At 43.1% G+C, this 17,077-nt stretch overlaps 1 protein-coding gene across 1 annotated transcript in view; it reads right to left on the minus strand.

Moving 5' to 3' along the window:
- Positions 1-2,629: 2,629 nt before the first annotated feature.
- FNDC7 (fibronectin type III domain containing 7) overlaps positions 2,630-17,077 on the minus strand; it is a 29,504-nt gene continuing 15,056 nt past the window's right edge. The window contains exons 8-13 of the mRNA XM_003267874.2: positions 16,287-16,541; positions 14,226-14,480; positions 11,852-12,112; positions 7,851-7,880; positions 3,541-3,609; positions 2,630-3,457 (exon numbers count right to left, since the gene is read on the minus strand). Coding sequence (XP_003267922.2) covers positions 3,578-3,609; positions 7,851-7,880; positions 11,852-12,112; positions 14,226-14,480; positions 16,287-16,541 — 833 coding nt within the window. The 3' untranslated portion in view covers positions 2,630-3,457; positions 3,541-3,577. The remainder of the gene's footprint in view (positions 3,458-3,540; positions 3,610-7,850; positions 7,881-11,851; positions 12,113-14,225; positions 14,481-16,286; positions 16,542-17,077) is intronic.

The following is a 17,077-nucleotide window of genomic DNA, read 5'->3' on the forward strand; positions in this document are numbered from 1 at the left end:
GGCCAGGAGTTTTAAGACCAGCCTGGGCAACATAGCAAGACTGCTGTCTCCACCAAAAAAAAAAAAAAAAATTAATAAAAAACTTAGCTGGGCATGATGGCACATGCTACCTGCAAGCTGAGGAGTTATAGCTACTTGCGAGGCTGAGGTAGGACGACTGCTTAAGCCCGGGAGTTCCAGGCTGAAGTGAGCTATGATCATGCAACTGTACTCCAGTTTGGGCAACAGAATGAGACCCTGTCTCTAACAATAAAAACGGCCATAAAATGGGTTCTGGCACAACCTATGGCATGAGTGGTTTTTCTGTTCAAGGCTTATATGAGAATAGAAGCTGGAGCCCTGACCTCCTTTAAACCTACTGTAAATTGATTCAGTTGCTCAATATTTTAAACAAGTGCACATAATGATTTCCCTCTCCCTTTTCATTTTAAGTTAGGTTCTGCTTAGTTTAGCAGGGTGAAGCCCCAATCCATAAGAAAAATATGTGCCAGGGAAGATTCACCCTTCTGAGGTGAAGCCCCTTGCTCTGAAGAGCCAGAACAAGAGGGAAGAGTGAGATGGGTGAGGTGCCTCCATCTCTTACCCTTCAGGAGAATGACCAGGTGCCAGGGAATAACACAAGGTCCCTCTGGGTTGGAAGTTTGACTCTGGTCACATGGGGTGCAGTTCTGGCTCATGCTCCTGAAAGCCACAGTCCTTGGTGGCACTGCGGAATAGTGGAGCAAGCATGGTCTTTAACTGCACGTAGGCCTAGGTTTACATCCCACAAAATCTGCCTCTGCCTCTTACTAGCAGTGTGACCTCAAACACCTCAGTTTCATTGCACCTGTGTGCTGAATATGAATATATTATCTCAAACCTCGCAACAGCCCAGCAAGATGACTATTGCCATTTTACACATGAGAAAACTGAATCTCAGGGAGGTTAAATAAATCATGAAAAATCTCAAAATGAGCTAGGATCTGGATCCATCTGGCTCCAAGGCCACTGCTCTTTCTAGTGTACCAAATTGCGTATCCTCCCAGGCTCCCCTAGTTTTGCATAAGCTCCCTAAGCTGTTTCTCTACGTCTCCTCTAGTTTGCTTGCCTAAACAAATTGAAAAATGAACTTGGATTCCCTAAACGTGACACAGCAAAGTAGAAGGTAAAATCTGCTAACACTGGCCAGGGATGAAAAGCTGCTTTGTATAATTCAGAGCAGGAAAATGGCCAAAATAACTGAGGGTTGAATGTACACGCACTTGAGTTAGGGCAGATCACTCACTCACTATCCTATTCCCAGATCTCCTCTAATAAGCGATCACTTATTCATAATAATCTAGAGAAATATTTTCCATAAAGATATCATGGGAGGCCGGGCGCGGTTTCTCACGCCTGTAATCCCAGCACTTTGGGAGGCCGAGGCGGGTGGATCACAAGGTCAAGAGATCGAGACCATCCTGGCCAACATGGTGAAACCCCGTCTCTATTAAAAGTATAAAAATTAGCTGGGCGTGGTGGTGGGTGCCTGTAGTTCCAGCTACTCGGGAGGCTGAGGCTGGAGAATCGCTTGAACCTGGGAGGCGGAGGTTGCAGTGAGCTGAGATCACGCCATTGCACTCCAGCCTGGGTGACAGAGCAAGACGCCTTCTCAAAAAAAACAAAAACAAAAACAAAAAACACACACACAAAAGATATCATGGGTACCTAACATAAAGATATGATAAATGCTTGAGGTAATGGATGCCCCAATTACCCTGATTTGATCATTACACATTGTATACCTGTATCAAAATGTCACATGTACCCCATAAATATATACAACTATTATGTACCCATAAGAATTAAAATTAAAATTTTAACTAAAAGATAGCATTAATTAGCAGGTCTAATCAATGCTACTTACTTCTCTCCCTGAAACTTTGTGTTTGAACTGATTAGCCGTGTGAACATGGGTGGGCTACTTGACCTTTCTGGGCCTGTTTTTCCCTGCCTGTATAAAGGAGATAGTGTTATTACTTAGCTTGTAGGGTTGTTATGAGAATAAAACGAGCATATGGAGAGCACTTACAAGCCAGTAGTTTGTGCTATATACACGTTAAATAACCTGATTTTATCTTTACCCACTGTGGATCACATTTTCTTCTATGGCATTCTGACCAAAACAATTCAGCCTTAGGTGCCTAGCTAGGCAGATGGCTATTTCACTTTCTGTGCCTTGGTATTTGTAGGGTATTAGGTGTGCTCTCTGATGCTTTCAACTCCAGTTTTAGAGATATATACCTTTGGCTTGTCTCCGTTCATGTGCAGATGTTCTGGGGAAGATCTCTTATTAGTGACCCATTACGTATCTCTGATCAGTCTCACAGAGAAAGCATATCACTTCTCTCTTGCAGCGCGCATTGATAGGAAGTTGAGAGAACAGAAAGGGAAGTTTGTTCTTTCTTCCATGCTTAGTTCAAGCCTAATTCCATGGTCCAATTCCCCCTGGGCAGAGTTTGATGGTTGTTCCTAACTACAGACATTCTTGGCTCCGTAGCCATGTGTTTGGGGAGCAAGCACTGTAACTGTGTGTGTGCATGTGAGTGTGTGTGTTACACAAGTCTACTCACATTTTTTAAATTAGGTTACTGATATTTGAAGGACAAACTTTTTTTAGGTATGAGAGATTTATGTTATATTTCATTGCCTTCCCCCTCCAAAGATGAAAAAAGTAATTACAGTATGAGTGGGGGATACGGCCAATAAGACTGATGGTCCCCCTCCCAAAAGATGCATGTATATCAGTTGGCCACAATTTGAGGCTCTCCATTTGACATCTCTCATGCAGAAAGCATAACTGCAATCCTTCTAGCAACAGGCTGGCAGCTCTGCTTTCCCAGATGCTCCCATAGATGTCACGCCACCTGATGCTTTGGCTCAGCGAAGCCTGCAAGCAGCTCAGCTTTGCTCCTAACTTGCAGTGAGGGCGTTTGTTATCTCAGGTTGCCCTGGCAGCTACTGCTTTCCAACCTATACTGAAGTCCTGCTGGAGGTTTGTCTTGGGATAAGTGCTGTCTGCATGTGGGTGGCTTGACTTTCTGGGAGTGAACATTTCCAGTCCCTGAGGGGGCTGCAGGCGAGTGCTGTTGTCAATAAAACACTCATGAAGTGGATGTGTTGAAGTCTGTGGTGTGTCTGGATGTGAAATCTCAGAATTTCTGCTAAGCAGAACTTTCTTGTTTCCAGGGTTCTCACAGTGTGCCGAATCAGGCTAGCAGCCGTCCAGGGGACTTTCTGGATTCATTTCTCTCCAGAGTCCTCACATAGCAGATCTCCAACTGCTATGCAGGTGAGGACACACCTGACCTTGCCCTCAGGAAGCAGAGTCAGAGTTGTTCTTCTAAAGGCCAAAGGAGCTTTTCCTATCTTAGAGGCATTTTTATTCTACATTCTAGTAGATCTTTTCCATCTCTAATCACTAACAAATGAGACAACTCTGCAAGACAAATGGGAAAACATTTTAAACAAAGACCAAAAACTTTGCCATAAAATCACACAAAATCAATTTACATTACTCACTTGGTCAACTTTTTGTTTTTATCTGGGGCTCACTTTGTCATTCTTCATTTCTCTTCCCTCTATAAATCACTGAAAAGGGTAAGGAAGGGAAGCAGTAAAAGATGCATTCAATATGCAGACATTTTCTTAAAAAGCACCAGTGTCTGAGATTTTATGTGTATGTTGATTTGAAATGCTATTTTTGCAGCACTTCACGGCAAGTAAACATGAAACTATGAAAACTGACAAAGTGTTCAAACGATAAGCAGTTTCTAACCAGAGAAATCTCTCTCCTGCTTCACCAAATGAATCCTCCCAGAGTCTCTTTAATCCCAGACTGCTGGTTCAAAACAAAAGAACTTTCCTTTCCACCCCCAGGCCAACTTGCTGTGCTCCTCAGGGAACTCCAGAATTTTAATGACTCAGGGAGTTTTATACGGAGAACATAAACCTGTTTAGCTGCTAAGTATGTCACAGAGAGGAAACTTCCTCAAAGTTGCCCAGGATGTGCAGGTGACACTGAAACATGTTGGGTCCTAAAGATGAAGGAACACCCCCAGCCCCTGCTCATGGTGTGATGTCAGGCACAAACCCCTCCCATCTACCTACCTCTTGTTAGAGCCCCTATCACTTCAAATAGGTTGTTTTTTTCCTTTCCCTTCCAACTTGCATCAAATTTCGAGCATTGAAATAGCTTTCTTGAATTAAAGCCATGCTTTTTGTACTTTAGCATGCATCAGAAGCACTTTGAGGTCTTGTTAAAACAAAGAAGGCTGGGCCCTAGCCCCAGAATTTCTGATTCAATAGGTCTGTGGAAGAGTCTGAAAAATTGCATTTCTAAGAGGTTCCCAGCTGATGCCGATGCTTTTGGCCCCAGGACCACACTTAGAGAATCAATGAGGGAGTGTATTATGAGGACCAAGGTTAAAATTCAAATGTCTTAGTTAGAAGTAGCACATTAAAATGTTAATAATTGGTACATAATAGAATGTGATATGAGCTTAGACTGAATATGAATTAACAACTACCATTTATTAAGTAGTTGTTATGAGCCTATTATTGTGTCCAATAATTTACATTCTCATTTAATTCTTATTTTCTTTTATGAGGGATTATTATTTACTTCAATTTTCAGATGAGGAAACCTAGGCTTAGAGAGAATTTACACAACTTGACTAAGAGCAAGTGATGGTGGCAGGATTTGAATCCAGATCTCTTAAAAAGTCTGTTTATGGCCGGTGCGGTGGCTCATGTCTGTAATCCTAGCACTTTGGGAGGCCAAGGCAGGTGGATCACATGAGTCTAGGAGTTCGAGACCAGCCTGGCCAACATGGTGAAACCCCCATCTCTGCTAAAAATACAAAAATTAGCCAGATGTGGTGGCGCACATCTGTAATCCCAGCTACTAAAGTGGCTGAGGCGCGAGAATCACTTGAATCCCAGAGGTGGAGGTTGCAGTGAGCTGAGATTGCACCACTGCACTCCAGCCTGGATGACACAGCAAAACTCCATCTCAAAAAAAAAAAAAAAAAAGTTCGAAAAGCTTTAGGATACTCCAAGAGTCAAAGAAAACCCAAAGTCTTAGACCAGCAAGATTCCCATGGCTCCCCTTAGCATATCCAGAGGCTCCAATGTCAGCCCAGGGACCTGATTGGACTTGCCCTGTGTTTGGGGAGGGGAAATGCTGAAATTGAAGACAGCAATTTAGAATTTCCCCCTAGGTATAATGACTTCCATATGACCTTAGAAACCCTCAAATAATCTGGCTTACTTTTGTTTTTTGAGGGCCTTGCAGGATTTTTTTTTTTTTTTCTTTAGAGAGATGGCGTTGAGAGCAGGGGGGCTCTCACTTTGTTGCCAAGGTTGGCCTCAAACCCCTGGGCTCAAGTGATTCTCTACCTCAGCCTCCTGAATAGCTGGGACTACAGGTGTGTGACACTGTGCCTGGCTCCTACAGGATTTCTACAAGTATCTACTTCAAGAGAGTGGCAGATTTCAGGCTAAAGACTGAGCCCTGCCTAAGGAAGGGAATGGTGAAGATAAGCTGAAGCCTAGAAGGACAGAAAAGAGGACATTGGTGACCTAAAGCAGTGCTCCTCAAACTTCACGTGTATCAAAATCACCTGGGAACCTGATGGAAATATAGAGGCACTTCACTGGGCCAGGGCCTGGGCCTCTGCATTCATTATTGACTGTCCAGGAGATTCTAATACACAGCAGAGTTTGAGAGCAGTACCTAAGCAGTGCTACTCAAACTTGAATACACTCGCGAATCACCTGGGGATTTGGTAGGTCAGGATGGGGCCCAAGACTGTACATTTCTAAAAAGCTCTCTGGTGATGCTGGTGTCTCACTCTGTCACCCGGCCTGGAGTGCAGTGGTGCTATCATAGCTCACTGCAGCCTTGAACTCCCAGGCTCAAGCAATCCCCTCACCCTACCCTCCCAAGTAGCTGGGACTACAGGGGAACTACAGGCACATGCCACCATGCCTGGCTACTTTATTTACACTTTGTAGAGACAAGGTCTCATTTTGTTGGCCAGGCTGGTCTCCAACTCCTGGGCTCAAGCAATCCCACTTTGGCCTCCCAAAGTGCTGAGATTACAGGCGTGAGCCACCATGCCTGCTCTCCTTGCCACCCCACCTTTTGTGTTTTTTGTTAAAACATAGACATTCTTTGTTTTCAAACATTTTTTAATTTTTTTTTTTTACATTTTTAAATTTTTATTTTTTTGTTTTTATTTGAAACTCTTCCTTTAACAAAATCATAGGCAAGGCCAATATATCATACACCACTCCTCTCCCCTGGGGACCTAGGACACTTCTACCACACCTCTATGTCTCAGGGAGATACTGATTAAAGAATGCAGACCTAGGTCCATGTACCTTTCACTGAAGACCAGGGCTTATGGTCTCTAGTACTTTGGGAGACTTTTTTATAATTAGAAGTGTCCTCACAGTTTGTTTTCAGCAAGCCAAGTCTGTTCCTTTTTGTAGTCATAGAAAACAAAAACTCTTGAAAAATTAATAAGGATTGTGCTTATTTCAGGCCTGCAGGTGGGACAGGAATTGAAAAGTGTGTATCCTGCTGTGCTCAGAGAAGCAATAGACTGGGAGAGGAAGGGAGCCCAGGCAGAGCACAGGGAGTGGAGACTCTAGACCCAGTTCCTGCCAGTGGAAGGGGGTGTGGGTAGGGAGCCGGCCCCAACTGGAAGGCTGTCCAGTGGGGTTTATGGGCAGGAAGGCTTCATTTACACTCACACCATTCGAAATCAGCCATGTTTGAATGGAATGGGGAGGGGTGGGGTGGGGGTGGGCAGGAGAGAAGTTCTGTAGTTTGGGGTTGATAATATTCCCAGGGGATTTTTTCCTAAGGCCCCAGACCAAGCTGTCCCCTAAAAGGCTGTTGCAAGGACTCCTCATGAGGCAGCATACACTGCTCACTGGGTCAGCACTCATGGCTCCATTTGTTCATCTCCACTGCCCTGCCAAGAGTCATCTCTGTGGGGGCAACCAAAATAGCCTAGACAAGACCATCCCTGAGCAAAACCAAGGAGGCAGTGAGGGTTCTCTCTATTCCAGCTGCCCTTTCAGCACCCTCTCTCTCCACGGGGTATACCCACCCATGCAAACCAGCAGCAAACATCGTAGCTCTCTGCAGGCCGTTAACAGAGTCTCTCTAACTCCTGGCTACTCCATGTGTGGTCAGACCAGCAGCTTCGGCATCGCCAGCATCATCTGGACCTTATGGAAATACGGAGTCTCAGACGCTTCCTACACTGACCAAATCAGAATCTGGCTTTAACGAGGACCCAGGTGATGTGTGTGCACAATAAAGTTTGAGAAGCACGGCTCTAAAGTAGCAGTTCTTAGCCTTGGCTACACTTCAGAATCACCTGAAGAGCTTTTACAACTCCTGATGCCCAGCTCTCACCCCAGACCCATTAAATCAAACTTTCTGGGGACAGAACCAGACATCAGTTAATTTTAAGCTCTCCAGGTGACTCCAGTTTACAGCTGAGCTGGGAATCACTTTCTGAAGTGTGAGGGATGAAGCCGCTGCCCCTCCCAAAACTATTTACATTTTCCTGTAGGATCCTAGAATACTAAAAAGACTTTGGAATTCAAAGAAATTCATCTCAACTGGTGGAATCTGAGAGGAGGCACTACAATGGGGAGAAAAAGTTATGGGATAAGAGAGCAGGACCCCCTTGTATCAAAGAAAGAAAGCATTTGCTTTCTCATTGCAAAGTCAGCTGACTTCATTAAGTAACCCCAAAATGGAGCAACACAAATCCTGTTCTATTTTATTCATGAGAAGAATGACTTACCCATTCCAAGTGTACTTCCAGAGCAAGTTACTGTAATAAAAACACAAGCATTTAAAATAAAATATATTCATTTATGTATTTAAGATAGTGAAGATTTAACTTAAGAAAGAATAAAAGGAAAGTAAACCAAAAAATGAACAAGAACGAACTTGGGTGATAAGAGAAGGAGATACTACTAGCAGTATGACCTGGGCAAGTCACTTCACGGTGCCTCAATTTATCTGAAAAGCAGTAAGAATAAGCATACCAAGTTCAGCTGGGCGCAGTGGCTCACACCTGTAACCCCAGCACTTTGGGAGGCCCAGGCGGGCACATCACCTGAGGTCAGGAGTTCGAGACCGGCCTGGCCAACATGGTGAAACCCCATCTCTACCAAAAAATACAAAAATTAGCCGGGCATGGTTGTGCACACCTGTAATCCCAGCTACTCAGGAGGCTGAGGCAGGAGAATCACTTGAACCCGGGAGGCGGAGGTTGCAGTGAGCCGAGATCGCGCCATTGCACTCCAGCCTGGGTGATAGAGCGAGGCTCCATCTCAAAAAAAAAAAAAAAAGAATGCCAAGCTGATAGGTTTGTTATAGGACTGAGTTGATACATGTAAACCCCTTAGAACAGTGCCTGGCACGTGGCATTCAATAAATATTAGTTGTTATTGTAATTTACAATATTGTCCTGATTATCAGAATAAGACATCACTGATACTGCAAACAAACAAAACCAAAAAACATCTCCCAAATGTATGGCTTTTACCAGGGACACTGAGCAAAGGAGGATTTCCTAACTTGAGTCTAGATACCTAATGTTACTAAGCTGAAATGGCTGCAGGCTTGAGATGGCATCCCATCAAAGAACTTGAGTTCTAACTCACAAGGACTTCTGGTGGCTAACCAGCCTTCAGAGGAATGACTCTCTAAGGGTGAAATTGTGGGCATGGAGCAGGAGAAAGAACAAAAGACTTCCATCATTCACTTAGCTGTATGATCATAGGTGCATAAATTCATTGATTCATTCTTTTTTAAATTTAAAATATATCAGGCAACAGTTACGTGCTATGTACTGGGAGTCAAATAGATAATCATTTATTAGGAGAAATAACACACATTCAATTCACAGTAATATGTTGCAGTACAGATAAGGGTGCTATGGGGTCATAAAGGAGGGAGAGAGAGGGCTAACTCCGCTTATGATAATTGGAGAAGGCTTCACAGACAAGAAAAATTGGGGTCCGTAGATTTCTCTTGGTGGAAGTGGGGTGGAATTCCGGGCAAAGAGAAGAGCACTGCAGTAGCTCCAGAACATGACATAGAATAGGAGGTGTGTGTGGCAGGAGCAGGCACACGTGAATGATGCCAGATGCCTAGACTAGAGAATAGAGTCCTCTCAGGACAGATGTTGTGGAATGAGCCTAGAGTTTCTCTGTTCAGGCCGGGCACAATGGCTTATGCCTGTAATCTCAGCTCTTTGGGAGGCTGCGGCGAGAGGATTGCTTGAGCCCAGGAGTTCGAGACCAGCCTGGGCAACAAAGCAAGACCTTGTCTCTATAAAAAAATTTTAAAAATTAGCCAAGCATGGTGGGGCATGCCTATAGTCCCAGCTACTTGTGAGGCTGAGGCAGGAGGATTGCTTGAGCCCAGGAGGTCAAGGCTGCAGTGAGCTGTGATTGCACCACTGAACTCTAGCCTGGACGACAAAGCAAGACCCTTTCTCAATAAAAAACAAACAAAAAAACCCCACAAAAAAAACCAATTTCTCTGTCCAGTACAGTGGACACTCAGGTAGCTTACTGAACATGTGGCTAGTTTCAACTAAATGTACTATAAGTACAAAAGACACACCAGATTCAAAGACAGTATGAAAAATATACAAAATATCTATTAATAATTTTTATATTGATTAGATGTTAAAATGATAATATTTTGGATATATTGGGTTAACTAAAATATATTATGAAATTAATTTCACCTCTTTCTTTTTACTTTTTTAATATGACTACTAGAAAATTTAATTTTTCATACATGGCGCATATTAAATTTCCATTGAACAGTGCAGGTATAAGTAGACAGGGGACAGATTATAAGGGACTGTGAACACCATGCCCAGAGGATTGAATGTTATCTTATGGGGAAATGGAAAAGTTTTGAAGATGTGGCAGCATAAAAGTAACACAATTGGACCAGTGTCCTGGAATGATAACTCTGGTAACCGTACAGAGGCTGGAGTGAGGACAGGGAGATGGGACTGGTGCAGTAGTCTAGGGGAGAGGTGGTGAGGGCCCTGAGGCATAGCAGTAGCTGTGGGAATGAAGAGAAGACTCTGGATTTAGGAACCATCATGCAGGTGACCAGGACGAGAATTCAAGATTACTTAGATATGGAGGGTGAGGGAGACAGAAGCTGACTCCAGGGTTTTTAGCTAATGTGCCTGAAACAAGGACGATGGGGGAAGATCAGAAACAGCAGAGGATCAGGAGTTCCTTTTGCCCCTGAGGGGTTTGAAACGCCTGGGCACCTCCAGGTGGAGGTATCAAATTTGAATATGGATTTAGGGGTCAGGAGAAGAGAAGAGTTGTAGATAGAGATTTGGGAGCCTCTGAGCTTCAGTTTTCTCATTTATAAAGTGGAGATAATGAAATATGTTGAGCCTACAGCATAGCATATTTTGAGCATTCTATGAGATTTGTAATATGAAACCACTGGATAAATTATGAAATATTATGCAGTTATGATGCAGTATTGTTACTGAGCTGTGGACTCATCTTCCTAAGAGCTCAGCCTTACTCCAGGAACCTATTCCTGTCCCTTCCCATAGGACTATGCTTTGGGCCAGCTTGTCCTGTGGACCGAATAACGGAAAAACAAGGAATCAGAGCATGACAGTCAGGGACAATGAGAACAGCCCCTTGGGAGGAACTGTCCTCCTTCCATCACCAAGGGCCATCCTGAACCTCCTGTCACCTACATATCATTCAAAATTTTAGATTCTGGCTATCAGTAAGGGCTTGTGAGCCAATATTTATTCTTTTTTCTGTGTTCACCTGCAACATTCTAGGGCTTCATCATCTTTTTTCTCCTAGGAATATATGAAAAATATATGACTGTGCCCTGGGCAAGGTAGCAGAAGGTGCTGGAACAGAGAGCAGAGAATCGCTAATGTTTTCCTGCCAGCTCTGGTGAGATGGTAGTTGCTGACAGCCATGTTTTGTGATCACAGACTGTCTGCCCACTCATATTGCCAAGCCTAGCTTGTGATTTATAAATTCATTTTTTTCTGATCCTCTAACTTTTCCTCAGTCATAATTCTCAGTCTGTGCAAATAAAAGTTCAAGTTTCCTAGTTTCCAAAATCCCAGGATGTCTATCATTATTAATAAGAATATGTTAAAAAATCTATCCCTAAATCTCAAAGCAGAAAATTATCTTAAATTTGCTAGTTAAGCAGCAAGCATCTAGTCTTTTTTAGGAAGGGGAAGAGTGGGACAGAGAAGATAATCTCTAAATTAAATAAAAATAAAGCATCACAATTCCAAAGAATGTTGGGGTCTTCCACAGCCAGAATCTGCCTGTGCTGTGTAGAAATTTTATACCCTCGACTGGGTGCAGTGGTTCATGCCTGTAATCCCAGCACTTTGGGAGGCTGAGGCAGGTGGATCACCTGAGGTCAGGAGTTCAAGACCAGCCTGGCCAACATGCTGAAGCCCCGTCTCTACAAAAATACAAAAATTACTCAGGCATGTTGGCGGGTGCCTGTAATCGCAGCTACTCGGGAGGTTGAGGCAGGAGAATCGCTTGACCCTGGGAGGTGGAGGTTGCAGTGAGCCAAGATCATGCCATTGCACTCCAGCCTGGGTGATAGAGTGAGACTCTGTCTCAAAAAAAAAAAAAAAAAAAAAGAAATTTTATGCCCTCTGTGCCCTTCATACATAGCAAATAAGTTTGATTGCATCTTAATTCACAGATCTGAGTTCAGGGTTAGTTTTAGATAAACTGTCATAACTTGCTTTACCTGAATATATTTTTTTTGGACAGAAAGTAAGCTTCAATCCTGTTTCAGCAACTGGTGAGACCATCACAGTGTATACATCCCCACAGGGTATGTCAGTGACATCACAGAAACTGAGGCCAGCACTCGGGGTGCATGTGAAAATGCCTTTGGAGCCATAGAGGTCAGTGCTGTAATTGGCAGAGCCGCTGGAGGCTTGCCAGTAGATCCGGATGCCATTAGGGCCCAGCCTATATAATTTCACCCCCAAAGGGCAGCAGGCACCTAGGCAATAAAAATAAAGAAACACAAAATCACTTGTTTTATTCCATCACCATCCAAAAATGGTCTTGATTACTGCAGGGAAAAAATATAAGCAATCTGGTCTAAGTAACAGGATTAATTACTGGTTAGATCAGAGCAAGATTTGAAGGGGCACTCAAGTTATTTTCATGGTGGGCCACATAATCAGAAATCCATGGGTGGCTGGGCATGATGGCTCATGCCTATAATCCGAGCAATTTGGGAGGCCAAGGCAGGAGGATTGCTTAAGCCCAGGAGTTTGACACCAGCCTAGGCAACACAGGGAGACCCTGACTCTACAAAAAAAAAGAAAAAATTAGCCAGTTGTGGTGGTGCACACCTGTGGTCCCCTTGGGAGGATGAGGCAGGAAGATGGCTTAAGGCCAGGAGTTCAACGCTGCAGTGAGCTATGATTGTGCCGCAGCACTCACTCCAGCCTAGGTGACAGAGCGAGATCCTGTCAGAAGAAAAAGAAAGAAAGAAAGAAAGAAAGAGAAAAGAGAGGGAGGGAGGGAAAGAAAGAAAAAGAAAGAAAGAAAGAAAGAGAAAAGAGAGGGAGGGAGGGAAAGAAAGAGAGAGAGAGAAAGAAAGAAAGAGAAAAAGGGAGGGAGGGAGGGAAAGAAAGAGAGAGAAAGAGAGAGAGACAAATCCATGTGTGAAGGTGGTGTGCAGTATGAATTTTTAATATAGAACAATGGTGAGTCAGAAAGGTCCAAAAATTGGCAGATACATATTGTACGTGATTCAAACTGTGAGTCAAAGGCATGATCCCTCATAATGCCCTGGCTTTATTTGATTTTGGTGGCATTAAACTTAAATATAATTAACTGCATTCAGCCTTAATTGAATAACCAGTTTTGCCGAGATGAGTAGCATGAAACTTTAGGTGCAGCCATTTATACAACATGCCAGTGACCGTTTGCTGGTCCACGCTTCATCCATGGTAGCTGATTAGCATTTTTTTCCTTTTCTAAGTACCTTTAGCAAGCCACACATTAGGTGCCAATAAGGGCATCAAATGGATTCCTTAGTAACTAAGTTAAAGATCCTACTGTATAATTTTTAAAAGTTATTATGGTCAGGCTTACTTGATTTATTCTTAAAAGAATAAGCAATGGGTCATATTCTGAGAACTGGATATCAAGGTGAGAACTTAGGCAGTAAATCTAATACAAGATAATGGGTCAAAAGAAAGTACATACCAGCTGACATACGTGCAGCATGTTCTGAATGTTCTCACATTGTGATTTATTTTGATTCTCAAAACAACTTCAAAGGAAAATATTACTATTCCTGTCTTTTTCAACGAGGAGACAGAATCAGGGAAGATTAGGCAACACAGCTTATAAGAAGCCATGTCTAATTTTGACTCCCAGTTAAGACTCTTTCTACTACCTCTAGGATGCCAAAATTATATTCCAACTCTTCCATCCCATGCCCCAGGCAGAGGTAACTTATCATTGTACTCTTTCTCCTTAAGCCTAGGAAGCATCCTCACGAGTTTTATCAAAACCATGCAACAAGCAGCCACTTCAGTGGATTAGAATCATGCAAGAGATTTGGTAACCTTGCACTGCTTTTACCTTCCCCTGCTATTCCCTAATGGTTTGGTCTTTGTGAAGAACAAGGTACAATACTGTCAGTAGACAGATGCCTTTGCTCTCTTAGCCTGTTGAAATAAGAAACCATTGAAGCAGCTGAAGAAGCTTAGAAAAGAGAGGTAGTAGCACAATAACAATGAGAAGAAAAAAATGCAAACCAAACAGAATGTGTGATCTAGCTTTCAGAAAACTCTGCCAGGCTGCATTACTCTGCGTTGCAAGTAGCTGTGTCATATAAAGATACATGGTCCTTTCAGAAAAAGCATAGACGAACATTGTTACTAGGGGAGTTAATTCACCAACTACCAACAGAAGCCTCTGAAGCTTTGAGGTTCTAAGTCAAAGGGAAACTATAACCATTTTAGAAAGTAATCTGAGTTTATAATGCAAACTAGATGGAGATGCAGCATCTTTTTAAATGAGGAGGAAAGGCTTATGCCTGGATTTACAATAGTCAAGTCCTTACTGCTACTCTAGAGCTACAGTTCACTTACCAGAGAAATAACTTTGGTAGGAGCAATCCGCAGTCAACCCGGTGGCACTAATTGCTTTTAATGTCACTGTGTAATTGATGCCACATGTGATGCATCCCAGGAGGCAGTGGTTTTGATGAGTGTGACACTTAGACTGTCCAGTGTGTGACTCCAGAACTGCAACATGGGTTTGAGCCACTCTCCCAATAGTCCAGCTCACGTTGATTACTGACTGGGTGATTTGAGTTACTGTCAGACCAGTTGGACAGCATGGCACTTAAATGGGATAAAAGAAAAATAATTGGAGATTTATTTCCACTGAAGATTATTTGTGAAAAATTATAAAGAATGGTATTTTGCCTGTGTTTCATTCAATATCCTGCATTCCCCAACTTTCCATTGTTAATAAAAAATTTCCTTTTGTTCATTCCCTCTGATACGTCATGTAACATTCACTGTATACAGTGGGTGTTTTCCCCAAGAATGCACTGCACCAACTGGCTGTTGGAGGTTTCCACCATTTTTTTTTTTCAGAATAAGAAATCCTTTGTTGCCCCCATCTTCAACAATTTTTTTTTTTTTTTTTTTTTGAGACGGAGATCGAGTCTCACTCTGTTGCCAGGCTGGAGTGCAGTGATGCAATCTCAGCTCACTGCAACCTCCGCCTCCCGGGTTCAAGCGATTCTCCTGCCTCAGCCTCCCAAGTAGCTGAGACTACAGGTGTGTGCCACCATGCCCAGCTAATTTTTGTATTTTCAGTAGAGATGGAGTTTCACCATGTTGGCCAGGATGGTCTCAATATCTTGACCTCGTGATCCGCCTGCCTCGGCCTCCCAAAGTGCTGGGATTACAGGCATGAGCCACCATGCCCGGCCCATCTTCAACAATTCTAACTGCAAATTTCAAAGTAACGGTTGCATTCACTTCTCCCAATAGAACATTTCATAGCATTAGCAATTAAGTATAATTTGCCTTTCTTGAAAATTTCATAGTACATCACTGATATAAAAGCTTGATTTCTTAGCTGTCTAAAATACCACGGCCATCTTGATTTTTCAGGGACCCATTACCCAAATATAGGATACCTAACATCTTCATGTATGCAGTATTTTGTATGGTCTCTATCTTACTGCTGGCTTCTTTTTTTAGGTATTTCAACTTTTATAGTCCAAAGTGCCATCTATCACTGTATATAAGACAAACTAATGTCCACAGGCTTGAAGTGATTTGCCGCATTTCATTCATACACGATGCTACGCTGTAATAATCGTTTTCTTTTATGGAGCTCTTGCTGTGCATCAGGCACTATGCTAAGTGCTTTGCAGCATTAGTCAACTTAATACTCACAGCCACCCTATGAGGCCATTATCTCCCTTTTACCTATCAGGAAACTGAAAGTCAGAAAGCATTTTTTTTCTTCTTTTTTTTTTTTGTGACGGAATCTCGCTGTATTGCCCAGGCTGAAGTGCAGTGGCATGATCTCGGCTCACTGCAAGTTCCGCTTCCTGGGTTCACGCCATTCTCCTGCCTCAGCCTCCTGAGTAGCCAGGACTACAGGTGCCTATCACCCTGCCTGGCTAATTTTTTGTGTTTTTAGTAGAGATGGGGTTTCACGGTATCGACCTCCTGACCTCGTGATCTGCCCGCCTCGGCCTCCCAAAGTGCTGGGATTACAGGCGTGAGCCACCGCGCTGGCCAGAAAGCATTTTTTAAAGAGAAAAATTTGAAAGGGCTGAGCCAAAGAAATAAGTAACAACCCAGCTCATTTGGCTACTCATTTGTTAGCTGTTTCAATAGATTATATCATAGGGGAATATGAATTCAAAAAAATGTTTTGCAGAATGAGTAAGTATTCCTTCTCTGATGCCAGTGAGTGGATATACTAGTCTTGAGGATATTTTTACAGAACTTGTAAAATATTGAAAATTTTACTTTCTATGACCGGGACTCTTTGAAATGTCTCTGCTCTGAGTTTAATGTATTTCTGTTGCACTGAGGGTAGATTAAATAAGGAAGTTCATGCCTTGAAACACTTCCTAAGGACCCCACTGAAGTCAACTTAGGCTGGTGGTTGCTACATACCTGTTTCCAGGGGCACACTGTAGCTGGGCAGGCTCCGTCCTGCCTGTGTTTCGGCCACAGCAGTGACAGAGAACACTGAGCCACAGGGCAAGCCCCGCATGGTACAGGACTCTCCCATGCTGCTGCACTGATACAGTCCTTTCTCCCCCTGGGCAGTCACCGTGTAAGTAGCGTCATCATTAGTGGATCGCCAGTGCACGTTAATCATGGAGAATGCATCCCTTGAAACATTTTTTATTTCAGGACTGCAAGGAGCTAAGAGATTTTAGACTATTAATTGAAACAGCATGAGTCAAAAATATCACTTGTGCCATTTGGACTAAAATTGATTTGCCCCCAGTGAGATCATCATAGTTTTCAACCACGTCATGCATGCAGGCCAAATTCATAGTGCCTATACATGGAAAACTGTTGACATTAACACAGGGCATTGGGTTCATAGAGTACTGGACTAGCTGGAAAATGTTTAAGAGCATTGTGAACTCCAAAAGCAAAAGTAAGTAAGAAACATATTTACACACCTTCATGGTGTGAGTACAGGCAGGCCCCTCAAAGATAGGAGGAACTGAATGGCTGAAGTAATCATGGGCAATACCTTCTACTCTCCCCACGGTCTCCCCTTTTGTTTTCATTTTTTCCACTTTCCTCTTCTGCCTTCTCCTCTGCCTCTCCTTCGTACAACAGGGGCTCTCTTGGTCTTCACAAAGATTGATTAATGAGATTTAACCCTTTTATTGGTCTCACTGAATGCCCATCCTGAGGCTCACAGCTGGGGTGAATCATTCGGACAC

This window comes from Nomascus leucogenys, chromosome 12 (assembly GCF_006542625.1).
Source record: "Nomascus leucogenys isolate Asia chromosome 12, Asia_NLE_v1, whole genome shotgun sequence".
In the NCBI taxonomy this organism is placed as follows: Eukaryota; Metazoa; Chordata; class Mammalia; order Primates; family Hylobatidae; genus Nomascus; species Nomascus leucogenys.